This window comes from Pimephales promelas, chromosome 12 (genome assembly GCF_988280905.1).
Source record: "Pimephales promelas chromosome 12, fPimPro1.hap1.1, whole genome shotgun sequence".
NCBI lineage: Eukaryota > Metazoa > Chordata > Actinopteri > Cypriniformes > Leuciscidae > Pimephales > Pimephales promelas.
In genome coordinates, this window is record NC_142780.1 from 34,941,353 (window position 1) to 34,961,906 (window position 20,554).

Below are 20,554 nucleotides of genomic sequence, written 5' to 3' on the forward strand. Positions count from 1 at the left end.
GATGCGATTAATCGCGATTAATCGTTTGACAGCTCTACTTTTCACTTTGTCATTGTTTAGTTTTCTGATTTTTTGCTGCATTTTCATGTTTAATGTAGGCAACATTTAAAGGTTATAGTATGTCATGTATCAAAAACTAAAGCTAAATGCATTTTTTTTTGTCATTTTTATTTCAGTTTTCGAGTTTTAGTTTAGATCGTTTCCCCCCATTTTTATTTTTAATTGAATTCTAGAGTTGTCAATGTTTTATTTCACTGTATTGAAAGAAGGGATTTCCAAAGAGGAAAGTTGTTAAAGTGCATATCAAATGATTATTATATTTTAAAGGAAGACGTTTACGTAAAATAACACATGAATTTGTGCAACAGTCTTTCCTCCAGATAGCCAATTTACTCGCACAACAGTTTCGGAGAGCATTGCATGGTTCATGTGGTGCGTTTGGCTTCCCATAGAGCTCATAACTAAATAAATCAAGCTGCCTTACGATTAGAGAGGATAATTTGGCACGCACATGTGAGGGATGTCAGCACTTCGAAAATAAACGGCTAAACCAAAACAAAGACATTTAATAATGAGTCAATCTCTCTCTCCATTGGTTGCGAGCGTGTTTGGTGACTCCTGTCTCTTCTGTTCCTCCTCAGGTAATGCGTGTCAGAGCAGACTGGTGCCAGCGCTGGTTCGAGCTTCTCTGCCCACTGTGCCAGCCTCTCTGGGCATGAAGCACTTCTTCCCCTTTCCTCTGGACAGCGGATCCACACTCAGCCTCATTCCCAGCTTCAGCACCGTGAGTCTCACACACACTACATCTGGAGGTGCTAATGAAGTTCACTCGATTCTTGCGCCAGTGGTTACACACACACACACACCGCCGGTCGTGGTTCGAGGAGAGTGTTAGTGTGATAATTGTCACATGAGTGCTGGTATTTTGCTGGTGCTGCATGGGCTTTTTTTTGTCAGCATGCACATTTTTTTTTGCAAGATGCTGGCGTGGCACTAAAGCAGTCATCAGCGCTCACCGACAGATGCGAACCTCTCCGATTATTCATGCATGTGCTGAAGTCTGTAAAAGCACAACAGACAGACTGTGTTGTCTTAAGACGGCGTGACGCTGGGAGGGGATTTGGCTGGAGAGAAAGTGAACTGGCCGGACCTGCGTTTGGAAACGAGAGTGTGGGATTTTTCAAACATGCTGGTAACAGATGCATACATGTGGAGAGTTTGGTCATACACACACACACACACACAGTTGACATTTGCTCTGGATCTCTAATCTGTATTTAACAGACTTTTTCTTCAATAATGAGTTGTGCATTGGCCAGTAATCTGATAGTAGATTAACAGAAATCTCTCTCTCTCTCTCTCTCTGTCCTGCTCTTATGTTATGTTGGTGAAGCAGACTCCGATATTAAACTCCAGATTTGGCTTGATCATGGTTGTAAATGCATTTATTTCCCATTCTTTTTTCTCTGTCGGTACTCTTGCACGTGGCACTGATGCAACAGCATTTTTTTTTTTTTGCTCTGCTGGAGTGCAGAAACCAACCAGACGGCTTAAAATGACTCCAGTGCTCATTGAAGTGCAGTTTTTATTTGTCAGAATGGCTAAATTTGACTATTGTTAAACTATTAAAGAGCCCCTATCATAGCATTTGAAATGTTCCTATTTTTGTTTTAGGAGTTCCCAAAAACAGTTTAACATGCATGCAAGGATAAAAAAAACACTTTATTTGTCTTATAATATGCATTTATTTTTAACTGATTTGCTCACCGACTCCCAAATGATTCATTTTTCCAAACCACTCCTTTGCGTGACGCTAATCGGCGGTGATTGGTCAGATGACAGACCCAGTCAGTTATTGTTTGTTAGCATAACGCATAAACATATTGATAAAGCGCTACAGTACTACAAGACGCTCTATACTTTATGACAACTCCAACAGCGACAAACATTTCACATGTTTAAAAAAAATTGACATTGGAGACCTAGAAGCTGCGCTGAGGGTAACTTACACACACACAGATACACGCGCACACACATACTGCCTCGCGTCCCGACGCTACAAAACCGTTCAAAACCCATAAAAGCAACAATTATTAATAATACTTACAGGTTGTGATTCGAAGGAGGAAGCTGATCCATATACTGTACACTGGGTAAGTAAGTTACTGAGCCCTCCTTCGGGAACAACCGCTTGCGAATCCACATTTGAATTCATTTATGTTTTTGAACGATTAATTAAAATGATGAGAACACAATCGGGCTTTACTGTTGTGGTATCGTTGCAAATATGAACTGATTCTTCACATGAAAACAAAGTGGCTGAACTATCTTTGCATTGTAGAACACAGCGTCTTCTCGACATGATGCTATGATGAAGTATTTGAATGTGTAGACTTCAAGTTTACACTGCCAATATGTATCAACGTCACTACGAACCAGCTAATGACTCGTTTCAAAAACAATTCATTTCATAGACTCAGAGTCGACTCTCACTTTTGAAAGACAATAACTTTATATACGGTGCACTTTCAGATATAAATCTTTGCAGGATGTTTTCATTCCCTTAGAGCTGTATTCCACACCATATCAGTCCCTCCAGAAAAACGCGATTATGCGATCGCTGAATTCAATGCAAAATCAGCCAAAGTCCGCATATTTATGCGGGGGCCGCATTTTTTCAAATACGCCGCACTTTCGCCGCATAAATTGCCGATTTCCGTGCAAAATATGCGGGGTTTGCATAATTTCATAATCCTCGCATTTTCGTTGCAAAAAAAAGTCACATGTATCTTAGCAGAAAGTTGAAAAATGTTGCGTTTGCTTCACATAAGAGCAGCCATTTCCCCCTGTTTCCATGGGAACGTTATGAAGTGACGCAATTACGCGACGCCAGACAGACTCACGGAGGCGATTGACATCTCACAAATCGAACTCGTATAACTGTCTGTCGAACGTTCTACTGTCACATTGTTACTTAATAAACAACATAAGATAAAAGTAGTAGCATCAAACAGAAATTACCCGCACACATGCAGACAGTTCAACAGGGAGCGCGTAGCTCTTAAAGGGGCCACACCTTATTTACACTCTTACAGTCTGAAATAAAACAAGATGAGAAATTAAATATTCCCAGCACTTTCTATGATGTAGTATGCTTGTTTATCAAAGGTAGTAATAAGAAATGACTCTTATATTAACAGGATGTTGGGGGAATCACTTTTTTTCTCTTTTTCATCAAACCACAATTTTTGCAAGTTCCCTCAATTTTTGCAAATTCCAGCAATTTCATCGCATAAAATTGCATAAATATCCCACATATTCCATCGCATTTTTAAAGAAAACTGGCCGCATAATCAATCATTTTTTGCCCGCAACAATCACAAAAAAACTCTGTGTTTTTCTGGAAGGACTGAATACTATTATGGTAAATGTTAAATATAAATCGCAAATTTTTTCACAAATTTTTGGAAATTACCACCACAAAATCAGTCATTTTGATCGCAAAAATCACACAAAAAAATCGTGAAATCCTGGAGGGACTGCCATATGAACAGTCATTTATAAAAATCCATGATAGGGGATCTTTAAACTATTGTTGCACTGTTGAATACCCAGCATGCATTGTGGCAGGAGTTAAATCAGAGCTGTGTGTAGGCGCATGAGTGTGTTCTCGGGAAACAGTGAGGTCAGATCTATAGCTTGGTCTCAGAGGCGCATTAAACGTTCAATGGTTCAATATCGTAAACACAAAGGAATCTTATAGAATATGATGCCAGGGATTTTCCAACCCGAATATATGTTAACAGCAAACTTACAGGCCTGGAAAGATTTGCAGAGGTTTTTTAAAAAAAATGTGTGTGTGTATATATGTGTACTACACATTATCTGGAAAAAAATGCACATGATGGAATTTATATTCTTGATATAATAATTAAAATAAATACTAGTTCAAGACGTGTGGCATTGCACCTGGTTAGTGATACATTTAGACATACTTACGACTCTCTGGGTTGTTGTACTGCGATATAAAACGCTGCTATTCGGGCTGAAACATCAGATGGGAGTTTTTGGAAGGAACGTGGAATCCAGGCGGATTATGTGTGTCTATCGCAGATCCAGCGAAGAAATGTTAAGCTGTGCTTTTATAGTGGAGGTCATATGAGGGCAGAAGATAATATCAGCAATAATAATCAATCCAATCCGTGGCGTTAATCTGTTCAAAGGTGAATAACGACGGATGTGTCCGAGAAAAGAGACGAGAGCGAATGCCGTTTTCTGGGAAGGCTCTTGAAAATACCATTTATCTTTCCTGAAACCTGCATTTGTCTGCGAGAAACAATACAAACTCTATTTCCCCTGTAGAGAAGTCTGCACTACGCTATTGATTTCTCAGTGGAAAATTGCTCCGGAGTGAAACGCTGGAGTGACACTCACACACACACACACACTGGCCTCGATGGGTGAGTGTGTGTCCGGTTACCGGTTTCCTCTGTTGCTTTAGGCCTTGGTTCCCAAACCGGGGCTCGTGAGTTGATAAAAAACGAATTGTTCATTCAATCATACACTGTAAAAATGAATATGCTTTATCTAATCAAAAAAAAAATTTAAAAAAATGTGGCAACAGATAACTAGCAATATTATTAATTAAATTTAACTAGTTAGAATTGAGTAATAATTAATCAAATTAATTCCTTAAAAGTTAACCATTTAAAATGAGTAAAACTTACAACAACAACCAAAAAAACATAAATTGAAGTCACCATTATGGTGATCCTACGCTATCTCACGACCAATTCGTACGAGTGATTCAAAAGTGGCTAATTCGTACTAATTCATATGACCTCACTCGTACGATTTTGTACGATTTGTCTAAATTTACCTGACGGTTATGTTTAGGGGCGGGGTCATTCGTACGAATTCATACGAATTGGCTAATTCGTAAAATATGTACGATTTAGCAAAATCGTACTAATTCGTACGAGTGAGGTCGTACGAATTGTTATGGATTAGCCACCTCGTAAAATTCGTTACGAATTCCCGGGTTGGGTGATCAGTGTTTGTTTTAAAATTACGGTTTTCTCCTTCCGTGATTCTGCTTGTTAAAATCAGGTGTCTTCAATGTTGGCAATATAAAATAAAAAGTTCGTAATTAATCTTTGACGTCTGTCTGTTATAGTGAGATACTTTTGTTAATTTTTTTGGGTGTAAACTTTACTCATTTTAAATGGTTAACTTTTGAGGAATAATTTGATTAGTTATCACTCAATTGTTATTTGTTAAATTTAATTAATAATATTGCTTGTAATCTGTTGCCACAATTCTATTGATTAGATAAAGCATATTCATTTTTACAGTGTATAAATGTCAAATTTAAATAAATAAATAGCACAAAAAAGGCATGAAATGCTTAATGTGATTCATGAAATCTCTCTTATAATGTGCGTTTGGACATGCAATGACTTTTTTTCACATTTGTATAATTTCCAACATGTTTTTCCAGCATGATTTATAACAAAAAGCTTCATTTAAACACATAAAACTTTATTTTTCTGCCAAAGTAAAAGCATGATGCTTTAAAGTTTGAAAGTGAAGAATTAGTTTTCTAACTTCTAATGTAATATGATTGTATTGTATTGTGTGTGTGTGTGTGATTTACGAAGACATTAATACCTTTATTTAGCAAGGATTCATTAAATTTATCAAAAGTGACAGTAAAGACGTTTATAATGTTACAAAAGATTTCTTTGTTAAATAAAATCTTTTTTCTGTTCATCAAAGAATCCTGAAAAACAATTATTTTAAATTTGAATAATAACAATTTCAATATATTATGAATGTACTTTTCAATTATTTGAAACGTAACTTAAAATCTCAGGGGATAATTGTAAAGAAAATATGTTTTGTCAAAGCAAAGGTGTCAGCTGGCAAACAAGTTTATGAATCCCTCTCTATGGTTAATGAGCTCAAGGGATAAATAATGTGTGTGTTTTAAACGTTCTTCAGCGTTGTAAACACACACACACACGCAGCTGCCGGTCTCTCATTCCCACTGTTCCCGCTCTCACGCTGATGCTGTTCCCTGGTGATCTGCCAATGGCCTCTCCCTGTGGAATGCACTGATAATAACCCCGGCTTTTATTCCAGCCGTTTCGAGCCAGTTCGTCTGTGCAGCTGAGCATAATATACTGCATTTTGATTAAAACAATTTGTGCGTTTGCAGATGCAGAATCGGCGAGGGAGAATGAGACGGAGCCCGGAGGGGGTTTAGTTGACTAAATTGAAACGTCTCTCAAATCCTGACATATTCCTTGAGCCGTTTTCCATAAGCACAAAGCATTCCTCGGGTCTGAATCATCTGTATTATTGTTTTCGCTGACCTCAATGCATGCATGAAGCAAGTGTGAATCCTTCAGTGTCATAACTCTGATGTCAGCATAGATCACGTCTGACAGGACTTTACCGCTGTCGCTTTGATGCTTTATTACAAACTACTAGCCGATGATGACCTGTAGCGGGTCACACACACATACACACACACACACACACACACACAGGGAGGGTAAATGCTACCTGAAATTGCCTACCGCCATGCTTTGTTTCAGGTGCATATTATGATTATTATTTATGACATATTTATGATTTCACCTTATTATTTTTCACATAGTAGTTTTGGGTTCAAACTAGAGTGTGTTTGCGTCATCAACATTAGAATAACCACAAGTTTAGTTTATGTTTGGAAACCAATGCAAAGCAAACTTATGATATTCAACAGGTAATCAGCTGAAAGAAAGCAAACTCTTCCTGAGTAAATTAAGTATAAATATTAAGTTGGTTTAATATGTCAATTTTAGGTTTTGAATGTTTACTGATGCTATACTTAATATTTAATAGTAAGATCACTGTAAAAAAATATATTACTCAAGATTTGTTATCACAACATATTTTCTTTTGTCAAATCAACTTTATAATAATTTATTTTAGCTGAGATAACTTATTATTTTGAGTTTCTGATGATTAAATCAATCTCCTTCATTGTATTAACTCACTTTTTCCAGTTCGATCAACTTAAAATTTTAAGGCAACCCAGGTTACTTACTTTTTAAGTTAAACCAACAATATTTTTTTACAGTGTAGTAATCACAACATTTTTTCTTTTGTCAAATCAACTTAAATAATTTATTTAGTTCAGATAACATATAATTTTGAGTTTCTGATGATTAAATTAATCTCCTTCATTGTATTAACTCACTTTTTCCAGTTCGATCAACTTAAAATTTTAAGGCAACCCAGGTTACTTACTTTTTAAGTTAAACCAACAATATTTTTTTACAGTGTAGTAATCACAACATTTTTTCTTTTGTCAAATCAACTTAAATAATTTATTTAGTTCAGATAACATATAATTTTGAGTTTCTGATGATTAAATTAATCTCCTTCATTGTATTAACTCACTTTTTCCAGTTCAATGAACTTAAAATTTTAAGGCAACCAGGTTACTTACTTTTTTAAGTTAAAGTTAAACCATCAATATTTTTTTACAGTGCTGTAAAAAAAACTATTGTTGGTTTAACTTAAAAAATGAAGTAACCTGGTAGCCTTAAAATTTTAAATTTCATTGAAATGGACAAATTTAATTAATACAATGGAGATTGATTTAATCATCAGAAACTCAAAATATTATTTTATCTGAACTACATACATTATTTAAGTTGATTTGACAAAAGAAAAAAAATATTTTATAAAATGTTATAAAAACATATTAGTGAAAACATCTTACTATTCTCAACATGGATTTAATCTTTAAGTTATTATGAGGATGTATAAAACAAAAGGAAATCCCACAGAGTATCAATGAAAAAAGTATACCCGAAGAAAGAAAAAGTACAACTATAGCACATGAGTTAACACAAATGTGAACTTCTCAGCTATTTATCAACTGAACATTGGACACTTCGCTGTTTAACACTGTAGCTTTATTTTTTTAATGCATAATTGGGTGCATTTTGCTTGTGCATAGAATCGCAAACTTGGGAAGTGATGCTCTTTATGCATTCATTGCACCAATGAAGATGTCACGCAAGCCTCTTTACACCCCTAACACACAATGAAAGTCTCTGGAGAAGCTCACTTACGTCTTCAAACATAAGCTTTTCGGGAGATTTATGAGGTCACCGTGAGTTTAAAGAGCATGGGCTGTTTGAAGTGATCGCCTACAGCCACAGAAGAGTTAACTCTCGCTGCTCATTCCCCTTCACATCCAATTCCTGTTTTACATGCCAGTCAACATCATATACAAGCATGTCTCGCTTTCCTTCAGGGTCAAATGGAGTCGTCTGGCTCTGTTTACATGCGGCCTGATAAACCATTCCTAATCTGACTCGAGGCTCATGTAAACGCCTCAGACGGTGGATCTTAAATAAATAGCAGTCTTGTAAACATCTCAATCTGGCTGCTTTGTCAAAACTGTCTAGCGTGCATGACTAGCTTTTATTGTATTTGTTAAGTGAAGTTGCAAGAGAGATGCAAGAAGAAAGCTTTCTTGGCATATTTTCAGATAGAAAGGCAAACACACTTAATACACTTGGATGATGAGTTGATTTAACTCGTCTGCTCCGGAAGCAACCGATACAGATTTACTTTGATTTACTGTCACAAGTTATTCAAATGCAAATAGATATAAATATCTAAAAATATACATAAGTTACTTGAATTTATAATGTTCCATCAATTATCAAAGAAGCATGACAAAATTAATCAGCAAAATAAGATTTTCTTATCAAAGTGATAAAATGTTGTGTTGCAAAAATGAGTTAATATCTTTTCATCATGATTAAATGTGGAGACGATTAAAGCTGCGTAAAAACTTTCCATGCATATATTTATTACATGCGTCACATTTAAGAACGTCTCTCAAATGTGTGGACTAAAATATGCTGCCATGCAAGATAACAACTTTATATGTGTTTTTTATCTTTAATTTAATGCACAATAAATGCATCTGCACTAGAAAATAGGTGGCAGTTTTGTGTTAGTCCAAATGAAAATGGATCACATTTAAATGTGCATTAAATAATAATAATTATACATTTATGTGCTGCTTCCGCATAATTAATTTTGACAACCAATAGAATGTTAAACATTCAAGTTTTTCGTTTGCAGTTGCAGGTTTTTGAAACAGATCTATAACTGGGAATTGTTAAAGAGTTCATTGATTTTATATATATATATAAACAATAATAATACTTTTTTGGTTATAATTTGCTATTTTAATATTTGTGAATAATGTGATTTTAGATTGACAAAATGAAGTTGCTCTGCCGGCAATATTTCATTCTCCAGCATATTTTAGTGATTTACGAGCTTGAATAGTTTATCCAAAAATGCTGTCATTATTTATTCTTTCTGACATCTTTCAAAACAATGAAAATGAATGCTGACTACAGATGTCAAGCAAGATTTTCAGTGATGACTTTAGTGTCACTCTTTTTCCCAAAGCTATCATATGACTTCTAAACATTTGAAACACAGAGAATTAGACTAGTTTTATTATTCCTTTATTGGGTTTTTGAAGGTCCACATTCACTTGCATTGAGGGATAGAGAACAGCTTAGACGTTTGGTTAAATATATAGTTTTGGCATGAAGGTTTGATGGTGAGTAAATAATGACAGAATTGTAATTTTTGGATGTACTGTTCCTTTAATCCTGTAACTCATGTGGACAGTGTAATTAAAGGCTACGTCTACATTAATCCGGATAGATTTGAAAATGGCCGCCTCCGTACTCACTAGCGTTTTCCAGAAGTTTCTCATCCACACTGAAACGTCGTAAAACGCTAAATTCCCGTTACGTCATGAAACGTCACTGAGATGATACTGACAGAATCGACGTCATAATGTTCTCGTGTTATTCTTCTGGCAGGATCATTTTAAGCACAATATCTCAGCATTCACTGAAGCTTCAGGTCACACTCACTCAACATCATATGTTCGGTCTAAAACTCTTTTTACCGCAGGATCGGCAATGCAAGTAGTCTTGGTTTCCCCATACTGCCTTACCGCAGCGCGATTTTATTCCCGCTGAAAGCAGAGAATGTCTAATTGAAGAGAATTGCCACTGGCTGGTTACTTCCGGGTTCTGGACTGGCTGCAGTAACGCGTCTCTGTCCATGCGGGGGCGCTCGCGGTCGAGTGCAGAATGAATGGGAGTCAATGGGGTTTCACCCCCAGAAATCCACTTTTCTCAGGATGTAATTTGAAAGTTGCATTCAAAAGGGAGGGCTAAGAAAATACACTCAGCTGAAAATTGCATTTTTAAGTTCACTTTTCTGTTCTAAAAATCAGTTCAAAACTGTGATGACATCACACAATAGCAGAATGCTAGCGCGTTACGGCCAACAACGGCCTAACCTGTAAGAAATCAAAAGGACATAAGTACTCGTTCATTCGACTTTTGGCCTATAATCTATATCTATATTGAATCTATATTCAACAATAAAATCTTTTTTGATTTAACGACAAGCAGGTGAAAGAGACACATTTAGCCGTTTAGCCCCATAGACTCCCATTCATTCTGCACTCGCCCGTGAGCACCTCCAGTGGAATTCTAATGGAACTGCAACCAGGATGTTACACAATGGGGCTAATAGGAAGTGCCAAGGCTCTCCGTTAGACGGGCTCTGGTAGCATAACTTTTGTACCCGATTAAAGTTGTTGACACTTTAGTCATTAAATTAAATTTTTTATTTTTTTTTAAACTTGTGAAGTACAAGCGCAAACAATTTCCAATGCAAATAACAACTTCAACATCTATGTTAAACTGTACTTAGTACTTTTGTTTTTCTAATTGAAACGATTGACTATATGAGCTACGTACAGATAGACATTCTTAGCGCATTCTTAATTGTTGTTCGCTTGTGTTAGTAAATGCATTAACTACTGTTCACTAATTAACCTTATTGTAAAGTGTTCAACAATTTGTTTGCATGATCTTTTTAAAAAATATTTCTGGAAGTCTCTGGCATTTTCCTTGTATATACACGTTTTGGTAAATGTAGGCTACAGTATAAATACAGTTACAAGAAAAGGTATGTGAACCCATATAAACATACATAAACATGTTTTATGTAAAATATCTTATTCAGGAGAGTACTAAATAAAAAATAACATGCATTTTTTACGATCTCTTATTTTGTTAAATTTTGCATGTTAATTTAGTGAAAGAAAGTGTGGAAAACATGCTATGATTATTTTAGCGAAAATGCTTATTAAAATCGTTTTGAATTTACTTGGCAACCGTGAAATTATGGTTGGTCTGATTTCAGAGATTTTCATCGCCCAGCTCTTTCAGTCTTGCGGATTTGAAGTTGTTTTTTGAGCCTGAAGGCGTAGAGAAACTTTGGGAGGTCTGCGATACGGCCTTTTGTTGGCTAAATGTTGTGTAAATCTAAACATAGCTCTGTTGTGTGAGTGTAGAGACCTGTGTAGGAGGCTCTGCTGCTGCAGAAACTGATTATGGGATCTGAGTTCAGTGAACACTCCGCTCGCAGAGGAGAAGAGAGATGGAGATGAAGATACGAGTGGGCAAGAGCTTCTCATAATGAGCATAAACAGCTCCAGAAGCTCGACCCCAGGCTGGGAACAATGAAAATAGACCCATAAGTCTGTAGAGGACTGAACCACTTCTGCTCTGTTTGGGAGGTTGGACTCATAACTCTTATATATTCCTTGAGTGGAGGAAAAGTTTCATCACGGTGATCAGACTGGTAAATGCATGTACTACAGTAAAGAGCTTCAGTGTTTATTCTGCTATTTTACAGGTTCCTAGTTTTGCTTTGGTGTCTCCTACAGTAAGTTTAAATGCATCTAAGGTCAAAATACTCTTTCATTTTCTCGCAGAGTCTGAAATGGTTCGATCAAGGATTGAGTCTCTCTATAGTATACCCCTCCTTTCCCGAGCCTGCTCTGCTCTGATTGGTCAGATGGCCCAGTCTGTTGGGATTGGTCTCTGCGCTGATTGGTCAGATGGCCAAGTCTGTTGTGATTGGTCTCTGCTCTGATTGGTCAGATGACCCACTCTGTTGTGATTGGTCTCTGCTCTGATTGGTCAGATGACCCACTCTGTTGTGATTGGTCTCTGCTCTGATTGGTCAGATGACCCAGTCTGTTGTGATTGGTCACTGCTCTGATTGGTCAGATGACCCAGTCTGTTGTGATTGGTCTCTGCTCTGATTGGTCAGATGACCCAGTCTGTTGTGATTGGTCTCTCCTCTGATTGGTCAGATGACCCACTCTGTTGTGATTGGTTTCTGCTCTGATTGGTCAGATGGCCAAGTCTGTTGTGATTGGTCTCTGCTCTGATTGGTCAGATGACCCACTCTGTTGTGATTGGTCTCTGCTCTGATTGGTCAGATGACCCAGTCTGTTGTGATTGGTCACTGCTCTGATTGGTCAGATGACCCAGTCTGTTGTGATTGGTCTCTGCTCTGATTGGTCAGATGACCCAGTCTGTTGTGATTGGTCTCTCCTCTGATTGGTCAGATGACCCACTCTGTTGTGATTGGTTTCTGCTCTGATTGGTCAGATGGCCAAGTCTGTTGTGATTGGTCTCTGCTCTGATTGGTCAGATGACCCACTCTGTTGTGATTGGTCTCTGCTCTGATTGGTCAGATGACCCAGTCTGTTGTGATTGGTCTCTGCTCTGATTGGTCAGATGGCCCAGTCTGTTGTGATTGGTCTCTGCTCTGATTGGTCAGATGACCCAGTCTGTTGTGATTGGTCACTGCTCTGATTGGTCAGATGACCCAGTCTGTTGTGATTGGTCTCTGCTCTGATTGGTCAGATGGCCCAGTCTGTTGTGATTGGTCTCTGCTCTGATTGGTCAGATGGCCCAGTCTGTTGTGATTGGTCTCTGCTCTGGTCAGATGGTCTTTATTTTTTCACGATCCAGTCAGTTCCTGTTTGATAAAATCACCACATGATCCTTCAGAAATCAATCAAATATGAGGATTTGCTGCTCAAGAAACATTTATGATAATTATCAATGTTGTAAACGGCTTAAACTGTGATAGTTTTTTTTTTCAGGGTTATTTGATAGAAATAGAGAGTTCAAAAGAAATGTCAATATTATGCCTTTACTGTCTCTTTTGATCAATTTAATGTGTCCTTGTTGAATAAAAGAAAAGGTTTGGATAGTAGTGTACATATTTCCAAAGTCAAATATGCTGCGAAAGGGTGTAACAATACATTACAAGTTTGCAGCTTGTGAAGCTCCATGTGGAAAGTAGCATCACAACATATATAGGAACATATATCTCATATCAGAGTCATGCAGACGGAGAAGTGAGCCGAGTGCTTTCTGCGTAATGAAAGGGTTTGAACAGCAGCAGGTGTGTGTGATACGGGCTCTATTCAGCAAGGTCTTTGTGTCTCAGTGTGTGTGTGTGTGTGGGCAGAGGTTGTGCTGAAGCACCTCAATAGAAGCTTTTGCTGCAAAGGCCATTTACCCATCAGCCCCGGCTCTCATTCCCATCTGTCCGCGAGTGCTTTGCTCCGTTCAAGAGACTGCGCTCTTTATCCTGCAGGGCTGTTCTTTTCACCACAACCAGATCCTACACTTTCACATTCCTGCATTTTTCTCGCATTATATATCGAGTGCATGTGCATGCAAGATATCTCATTTGGGATTTTTCTTTCAACATCAGGGGCACCTTTCGCACCGGATCCAGACACCAGGGCGGGAAAGTTTTCCTGGTTGCATTCGCACCGCTAGTAGGATCTCTAAAGTGACGTGAGCCTAACGTGTTGGTGTGACTTTTATTTTGACGACGCTGAGCATCACAGCGCTCGCATTCTCCGTCTTCATTAGATTACATTCTCTACTAGATAGAACTGTTATACATAGAAAGTAGACGGTATTGAAAAGTTATTAGCGGATGCCGTGTGGCTGATGTCCAGTCCCAGACAGCAAACTGACATTGAATCAACGTGGAAACGACGTCTCTCATGACATTGAAACAACGTTGATTTTGCTCATCGAATTAACGTTGAACCAACGTCAGACGCGGCATTCTTCAAAGCTAAATGAAAATCGAAAATTGGTTTGCTTTCATAACGTTGAAACAACGCGTTGATTTCAAGTTGATTTTCCGTTAGTTTTGAAAGAATGACGCATCTGACGTTGGTTCAACGTTAATTCGATGAGCAAAACAATGTCAGATCAACGTTGTTTCGATGTCATATTTCCACGTTGATTCAATGTCAGTTTGCTATCTGGGGTGTCACTCAGCAGAAATAATAATAATTCATTACATATATATAGCGCTTTTCTCTGAACTCGAAGCACTTCACATGGAAGGGGGAATCTCCTCAACCACCACCAATGTGCAGCTCCACCTGGATGATGCGACGGCAGCCATTTTGTGCCAGAACACCCACCACACGCCAGCTTACTGGTGGAGAGGAGACATTGATGAAGCCAATCAGTGTATATGTGAAGAGTTCAGATGCAAAAGCCTCTAAGTGCCATTTGAAATTTTCTTCTAAAATGATCATTTTTATCAAGCTTGTATATTTAAGTTCAGTAATTTCACTTAAATGGCAATGATGATTACCTATGAATTGTCATTTAAGTGAATTTATTTTTGAACTTAAATATACAAGTTATTTATACAAGGCATTTAGAGGCTTTTGCATCTGAACTCTTCATGTGTATATATATATATATATATATATGGGGATGATTAGGAGGCGGACAGGACTTCATTCCATAGGTGACTGAAGATGAATGCGTCACGTTGATGGTTTCTGTGTCGTGTCGCAGTGTTAATTTCGTTATTGAAAACTATGACGACAAATGTTTGTTGACGACTTTTTTTCCCTGACTAAGACAAGACGATGAGAGACGATACCCACGTCATTAAACCATAACTGTGACCACCGGTATTATCAACATGTACAATATCGTTGATATCGGTCACGATTCATTCAAAAATGGCTGCCAAAATTAACAGTCAAGTCGTGCTGAACATTTTCCTTTTTTTGTCGTGGTAAAGTCTTAAATTTGGCTTTTAGAGGACTTAAAAAGGTCTTAAAGGATTAGTTCACTTTTGAAAAAACATTTGCTGATAATTTACTCACCCCCATGTCATCCAAGATGTCCACGTCTTTCTTTCCTCAGTCGAAAAGAAATTAAGGTTTTTGATGAAAACATTCCAGGATTTTTCTCCATATAATGGACTTCAATGGGGTCCAAACGGTCCAAGATCGAAAAGACAGTTATAACAGTTTCAGATGCAGCTTCAAATGTCTTTAAACGACTAAGAATAATGAATAAGGGTCGTATCATGTGAAACGATCGGTTATTTCAAAACTTATTCCAAAAATGTAACTTTTCTAAGGACAAATGCTAGCCTTGTAAGGCACGTTTGTAACGTCACGTAATACGTAATTACGTTCAAAAGGTCACGGGCGACGTAGCCGGAAGCACAGAATCAAAATCGTCCGACATCGTTGTTTTACCTTTTAATTCCTTTTTTGTAAACAGCGTTTGAGTTAGTTTTCACGATCAACCTATGTGTTCAACTTGTAAACACTCTGACTCTGTACTTCCGGCTACGTCTCCAATGACCTTTTGAACGTTATTCAAGACCCTTATTCATCGTCTGGTGTCGTTTAAAGACATTTGAAGCTGCACTGAAACTCTCTTTTGGACCTTGAACCGTTTGGACCCCATCGAAGTCCATTATATGGAGAAAAATCCTGGAACGTTTTCATCAAAAACCTTAATTTCTTTTCGACTGAGGAAAGAAAGACATGGACATCTTGGATGACGTGGGGGTGAGGAAATTATCAGCAAAAGTTTTTTCAAAAGTGAACTACTCCTTTAAAAGTCATTAAATTTGCTGTTAAAAATGTGCAGATACCCTGAATATATATAGGCTATAATCTGTGTGTTTACACAGCTTTTTTAAAAAAGCGTGTGCTGGTGTTTCTCGTGCGTTCAGGCAGTCAGCGTAGAGTAACGTCACGGATAGTTCCTACAGCACTGGTTTAGATCGACTCTGAACTAGAAGTTAAATTAGTTCCTCCAAAATGAGTTCCTAGAACTAAAATCGTTCAGCCGAAATACTTCCGTCATTATTTCTAGGAACTATGAACAGGTGTGAATAAAATAAAATTGTCCCGGGAACAACATGACGCTGTTTCGCTCTGTAAGGCTTCTTCTAAAGCTCCACTTTGAGATCTGTGATTTATATTTATATATCTCATTTAATTTCAATTCTCTTTTGCTGCAGCCTGTGGCACATGCCATAACTCATCATTACGTGTTCAATAAGTCAGATAAGCAGTTCAATATTTAATATGTGCTCCCTCAGATTTGTTTGGATGTTATCTGGGTCTCACGGGTAGATGATTCCCGCTCGTCTGCCTGTGGGATAATGTTGCTGGTGTTCATGAAGGAGATCGTGCTGTTCATCATCCTGGCCTCCTCATCCCGTTTTGAATTGTAAATTCTGGTGGTTAAAATCAATAGGTGCTTGGATTGGGATTCACACTCGTGGGTGTGTAATTGGGAAAAACATAAGGGCTGGTATTGCATCTGACAGGTCATTTATCCCACTTTAGATAATGGTAAGTGTGGTTGGTGTTGGCCACGGCTGGATTCGGTCATCAAAACTCGGTCTATGTTTTCTGTCGCGCTTTGTTTCTACAGAATAAACACTTTGTAAGTTCTGCCGATCTGTTTACCAGGGCGATTCCCTTAGAAAGGCCCGTTCAGTAGATGCATTCATAAAAGCAACAATCAAACAAGGCTGTTTAATTTTTTGTGGTCTGAAGCCGCTCTCAGATATTTGTAGAGTCGTGCAGCTCCGCGGTTCTCGTGCATTGATTACAAATCCTGCTGATGGAGCTTAAAATGGGCCTTTTGAATAATTGATCACTTGTTATGGTTAAGCAAAATCAATTTTAAATGCCAAAACTAAATGCAAGGAATGTAAATGTCGGTACGGCTTTTCCTTTCTTGTTTGATGCAATTAATGTAAGTTTGGGGTCAGTAAGATTTTTTTTTTAAATGTTTTTGAAAGAAGTCTCTCCTGCTCTACTAAAAGGAGTTCACTTTAAAAACAACTTGTGCTGATAATTTACTCACCCCCATGTCATCCAAGATGTCCTCGTCTTTCTTTCTTCAGTCGAAAAGAAATTAAGGTTTTTGATGAAAACATTCCAAGATTTTTTATATAATGCACTTTTTTTTTCCATATAATGGACTTCAATGGGGTCCAAACGGTTCAAGGTCCAAAAGAGAGTTTCAGTGCAGCTTCAAAGGGCTTTAAACGACACCAGACGATGAATAAGGGTCTTATCTAGAGAAACGATCACTCATTTAAAAAAAAAAACTCGTTCATCAAAATGAACAAATCTTTTCCCGAGTCAATTCGTTCATTTCGTTCGTTGAATGAACCAACTGACACGAAAAAAGATTTGTTCATTTTGATGAACGAGTTCAGACTGGAGAGTCACACAGAGCTTATAAAACGTAACTTTTTTTATTTATTTTTGAGATGACCGCTCGTTTCGCTAGATAAGACCCTTATTCATCGTCTGGAATCGTTTAAAGCCCTTTGAAGCTGCACTGAAACTCTCATTTGGACCTTGAACCGTTTGGACCCCATTGAAGTCCATTATATGGAGAAAAATCCTGGAATGTTTTCATCTAAAACCTTAATTTCTTTTCGACTTCTCGACCATCTTGGATGACATGCATGGGGGCGAGTAAATTATCAGCAAAAGTTTTTTTTAAAAAGTGAATTACTCCTTTAAGGCTGCACTTTATTAGATAAAAAAACAGTAAATTTGAAATATTATTATAATGTAAAAGAGCTGTTTTCTATGGAAGCTTGTTTCCGTCACTAATTTATTTATTTTTTTTAAATTGCTTTTTATCTCACAATTCTGAGTTTTTTTTTCTCACAAATGCGACATATCGAGATTATTACATATTTTCTCTGATTTGTGAGATATAAACTCACAATTTCGAGTTATCAGGCTAATTCTAAGGAAAAAAACACTGACTTTTCCCCCCTCCGAATAGTTAATATCTCACAATTCTGACTTTACAACAGAGTTTGCGACTTTATATCATGCATTTTCGACTTTATAACACGCAATTGCAACTTTATATCAATAAATTCTGACTTTATATCTCGCAATTCTGACTTTATATCACACAGTTCTGACGTTATATCTCGCAATTCTGAGAAATAAAGTCAGAAATGTGAGATAAAAAGACTCAATTACCTTTTTTATTTTTCATTCTGTGGCAGTAACAAGCTTCCATAGTTTTCTATGTGAATATCTAATAAAGTGTAATTTATTCCTGTGATTTTCAGCATCATTACTCCAGTCTTCAGTGTCACATGATTCTTCAGAAATCACTCTAATATGATGATCTGATGCTCAAGAAACATTTCCGATTATCATCAATGGACAGTTGTGCTGCTTCATGATTTTTTGATGAATATAAAGTTCAACAGTATTTATTTGAAATAGAAATGTAACTATGTAAAAGTGAATTTTTCGAAATGCAATTTTCAATTGTGCCAAATTGATTTGCTTTCAACCAATAGATTCACTCGCCCAGTAAAGATGCTGTTTTTTTGTTTGTGAAACGATCCTCCATAGATGTCAGATGGGTCATTGATGTAATGTAAGGTAATGTCATCACGGGTCAGCAGAGGCCGCGTCCCGTCAGCTGTCAGCTCTCAATCCGTGTTAAAGAGGAAGAGTGAGTGTGTGCCGCAGGAGGTTCACGTTCACAGACTGACATGTTTGCGTTGCATGGAGATGCTGCGTGTCTGTCAGGAAGCGTCTCGTGTCTGTCAGCGTGCGACGGGAGGCTGATTTAAGACGAGTTTGAATATCTTGACATCCGTGAGGTTCCACTTCATGCAGGAACAAACCAGATCTGAACATAAATTATATAGCAGGGAAGCGCTATAGGGCACTTAATGTGTCAGAGAACATTTCTGAAGTTTCCCTTAAAGCAATTTAGGGAAATAACAGTGTTTTCACTCAGAGTCAGACATCTTGAAGTCGAAGGAGTGAAGCCTTTGCTGCCAGTTCATCTTAAAAGGTCCCTGTGTGGAAAAGATGTTCTTGATTTGAATGTTATCTGAATGTGTGGCACTTTAACTTTAGACAGATTTGTTGATTATAATAAACCTCTGATGTTGGTGTTTTATTATTTGCACGTTTTAAGTCAAAATTCACCCTTCTATGTTTCATTTTTAAAAACGTTTCCTTTTTTTTCTAAATCGAATATAATTTTTAATTCCAGATGGGCTTTTCTTACAATCGACTGCAAGCTCGCATTCGGATCCGCCTCCATCCAATAAACAACCAATGGATTTGTTTTCTTTTGTCGATTGGTTGTGCATGATTTATGCATGTTATTGAGTTTTAAATGTATTTTTTTTTCACAAATTTGCTGTGCTTCTTAAAGAGAGCCAGACCGATATATCGGCAGACCGATATTATCGGCCGATATTAGGCATTTTCCAAACTATCGGTATCGGCAGTTATAATGGCCGATAAATGAATATTTCAAAAATAAAATAAAAACGGACGAAACGCTCTTCAACCATGTCATGAGTGTTGGAGTTGTATGGTTTGTCCACCAGAGGGCGCTCTACACCGTTCCTGTTGGCAACACTCGTTAAATTGGGCACGATACATACATTGCTTGAATAACATGTAAAAAAAGATCATCCACATCAGTTCTCTTAACTCAAATAAGCATGACAAAATTTGTGACTATCATGTCCAGTTTAAAATAAATAAAATAAAATGAAATATCGGCCGATATATCGGAATATCGGATTTTAAAACCAAAAATATTTGTATCGGTATCTGCCTTCAACATCCTTTATCGGTCGAGCTCTACTCTTAAACAACTATAAATTAAATCCTGATTTTTCAGTAGTGCCAAAAAGTGACGTTCGGAAGGGGATATTTGTTTTTTAATGACCCTACAAGTTCTATTAAACCGTCAAAATATGCAGAATATGTATATTCATATATAAGACACTAAACTGTATTTATCAGACAAAATTACTTTTTTTTGTAAAAAAGGCAACAGCTACAGGTTTTTTGATACTAAGTAAAAAAATGCAGGAAAACAAAAGGCTGACAGCAAATAGCTTATTAATCCGTTATTAATATTTAATTGGTCCTCTTTTGTTTTTGCGTGCGTTTAAAATTTCTGTATGACATCCTGGCCAAAATTAAAATTATGTTGGCACAATTTTTCATTGTGTTATCGCAAATAAAACAAGCACATCTACGCAATATGCTTACATAAATCTTTGAATATTTAAATAAATATCAATTTGTCCCATACCAGACATCACTTCTGACCACTACTGCATAACCAGTTTGCCATTCATAGTTTTTTAGGGGGTCAATAAGGTGTGTGAGGTCATGTAAACCGCGTTCTTTAATTTAGTAGACCAATTATTTCTCACTGTTTGTTTTTGTTTTCATGTCCAAATGCGA

At 37.2% G+C, this 20,554-nt stretch overlaps 1 protein-coding gene across 4 annotated transcripts in view; it reads left to right on the forward strand.

Annotated features, from left to right (window-relative positions):
• The window catches only part of znf385d (zinc finger protein 385D), a 72,308-nt gene that overhangs the window by 16,017 nt on the left and 35,737 nt on the right, over positions 1 to 20,554 (forward strand). For 3 of the 4 annotated variants that reach the window (XR_016145827.1, XM_039688698.2, XM_039688697.2), the window contains exon 2: positions 642 to 784. Coding sequence is in view for 3 of the 4 variants with exons in the window: in XM_039688698.2 (XP_039544632.2) it covers positions 642 to 784 (143 nt within the window). In the remaining variant the exon portion in view is untranslated. The remainder of the gene's footprint in view (positions 1 to 641; positions 785 to 20,554) is intronic. The other variant, XM_039688699.2, reaches the window with a different exon arrangement.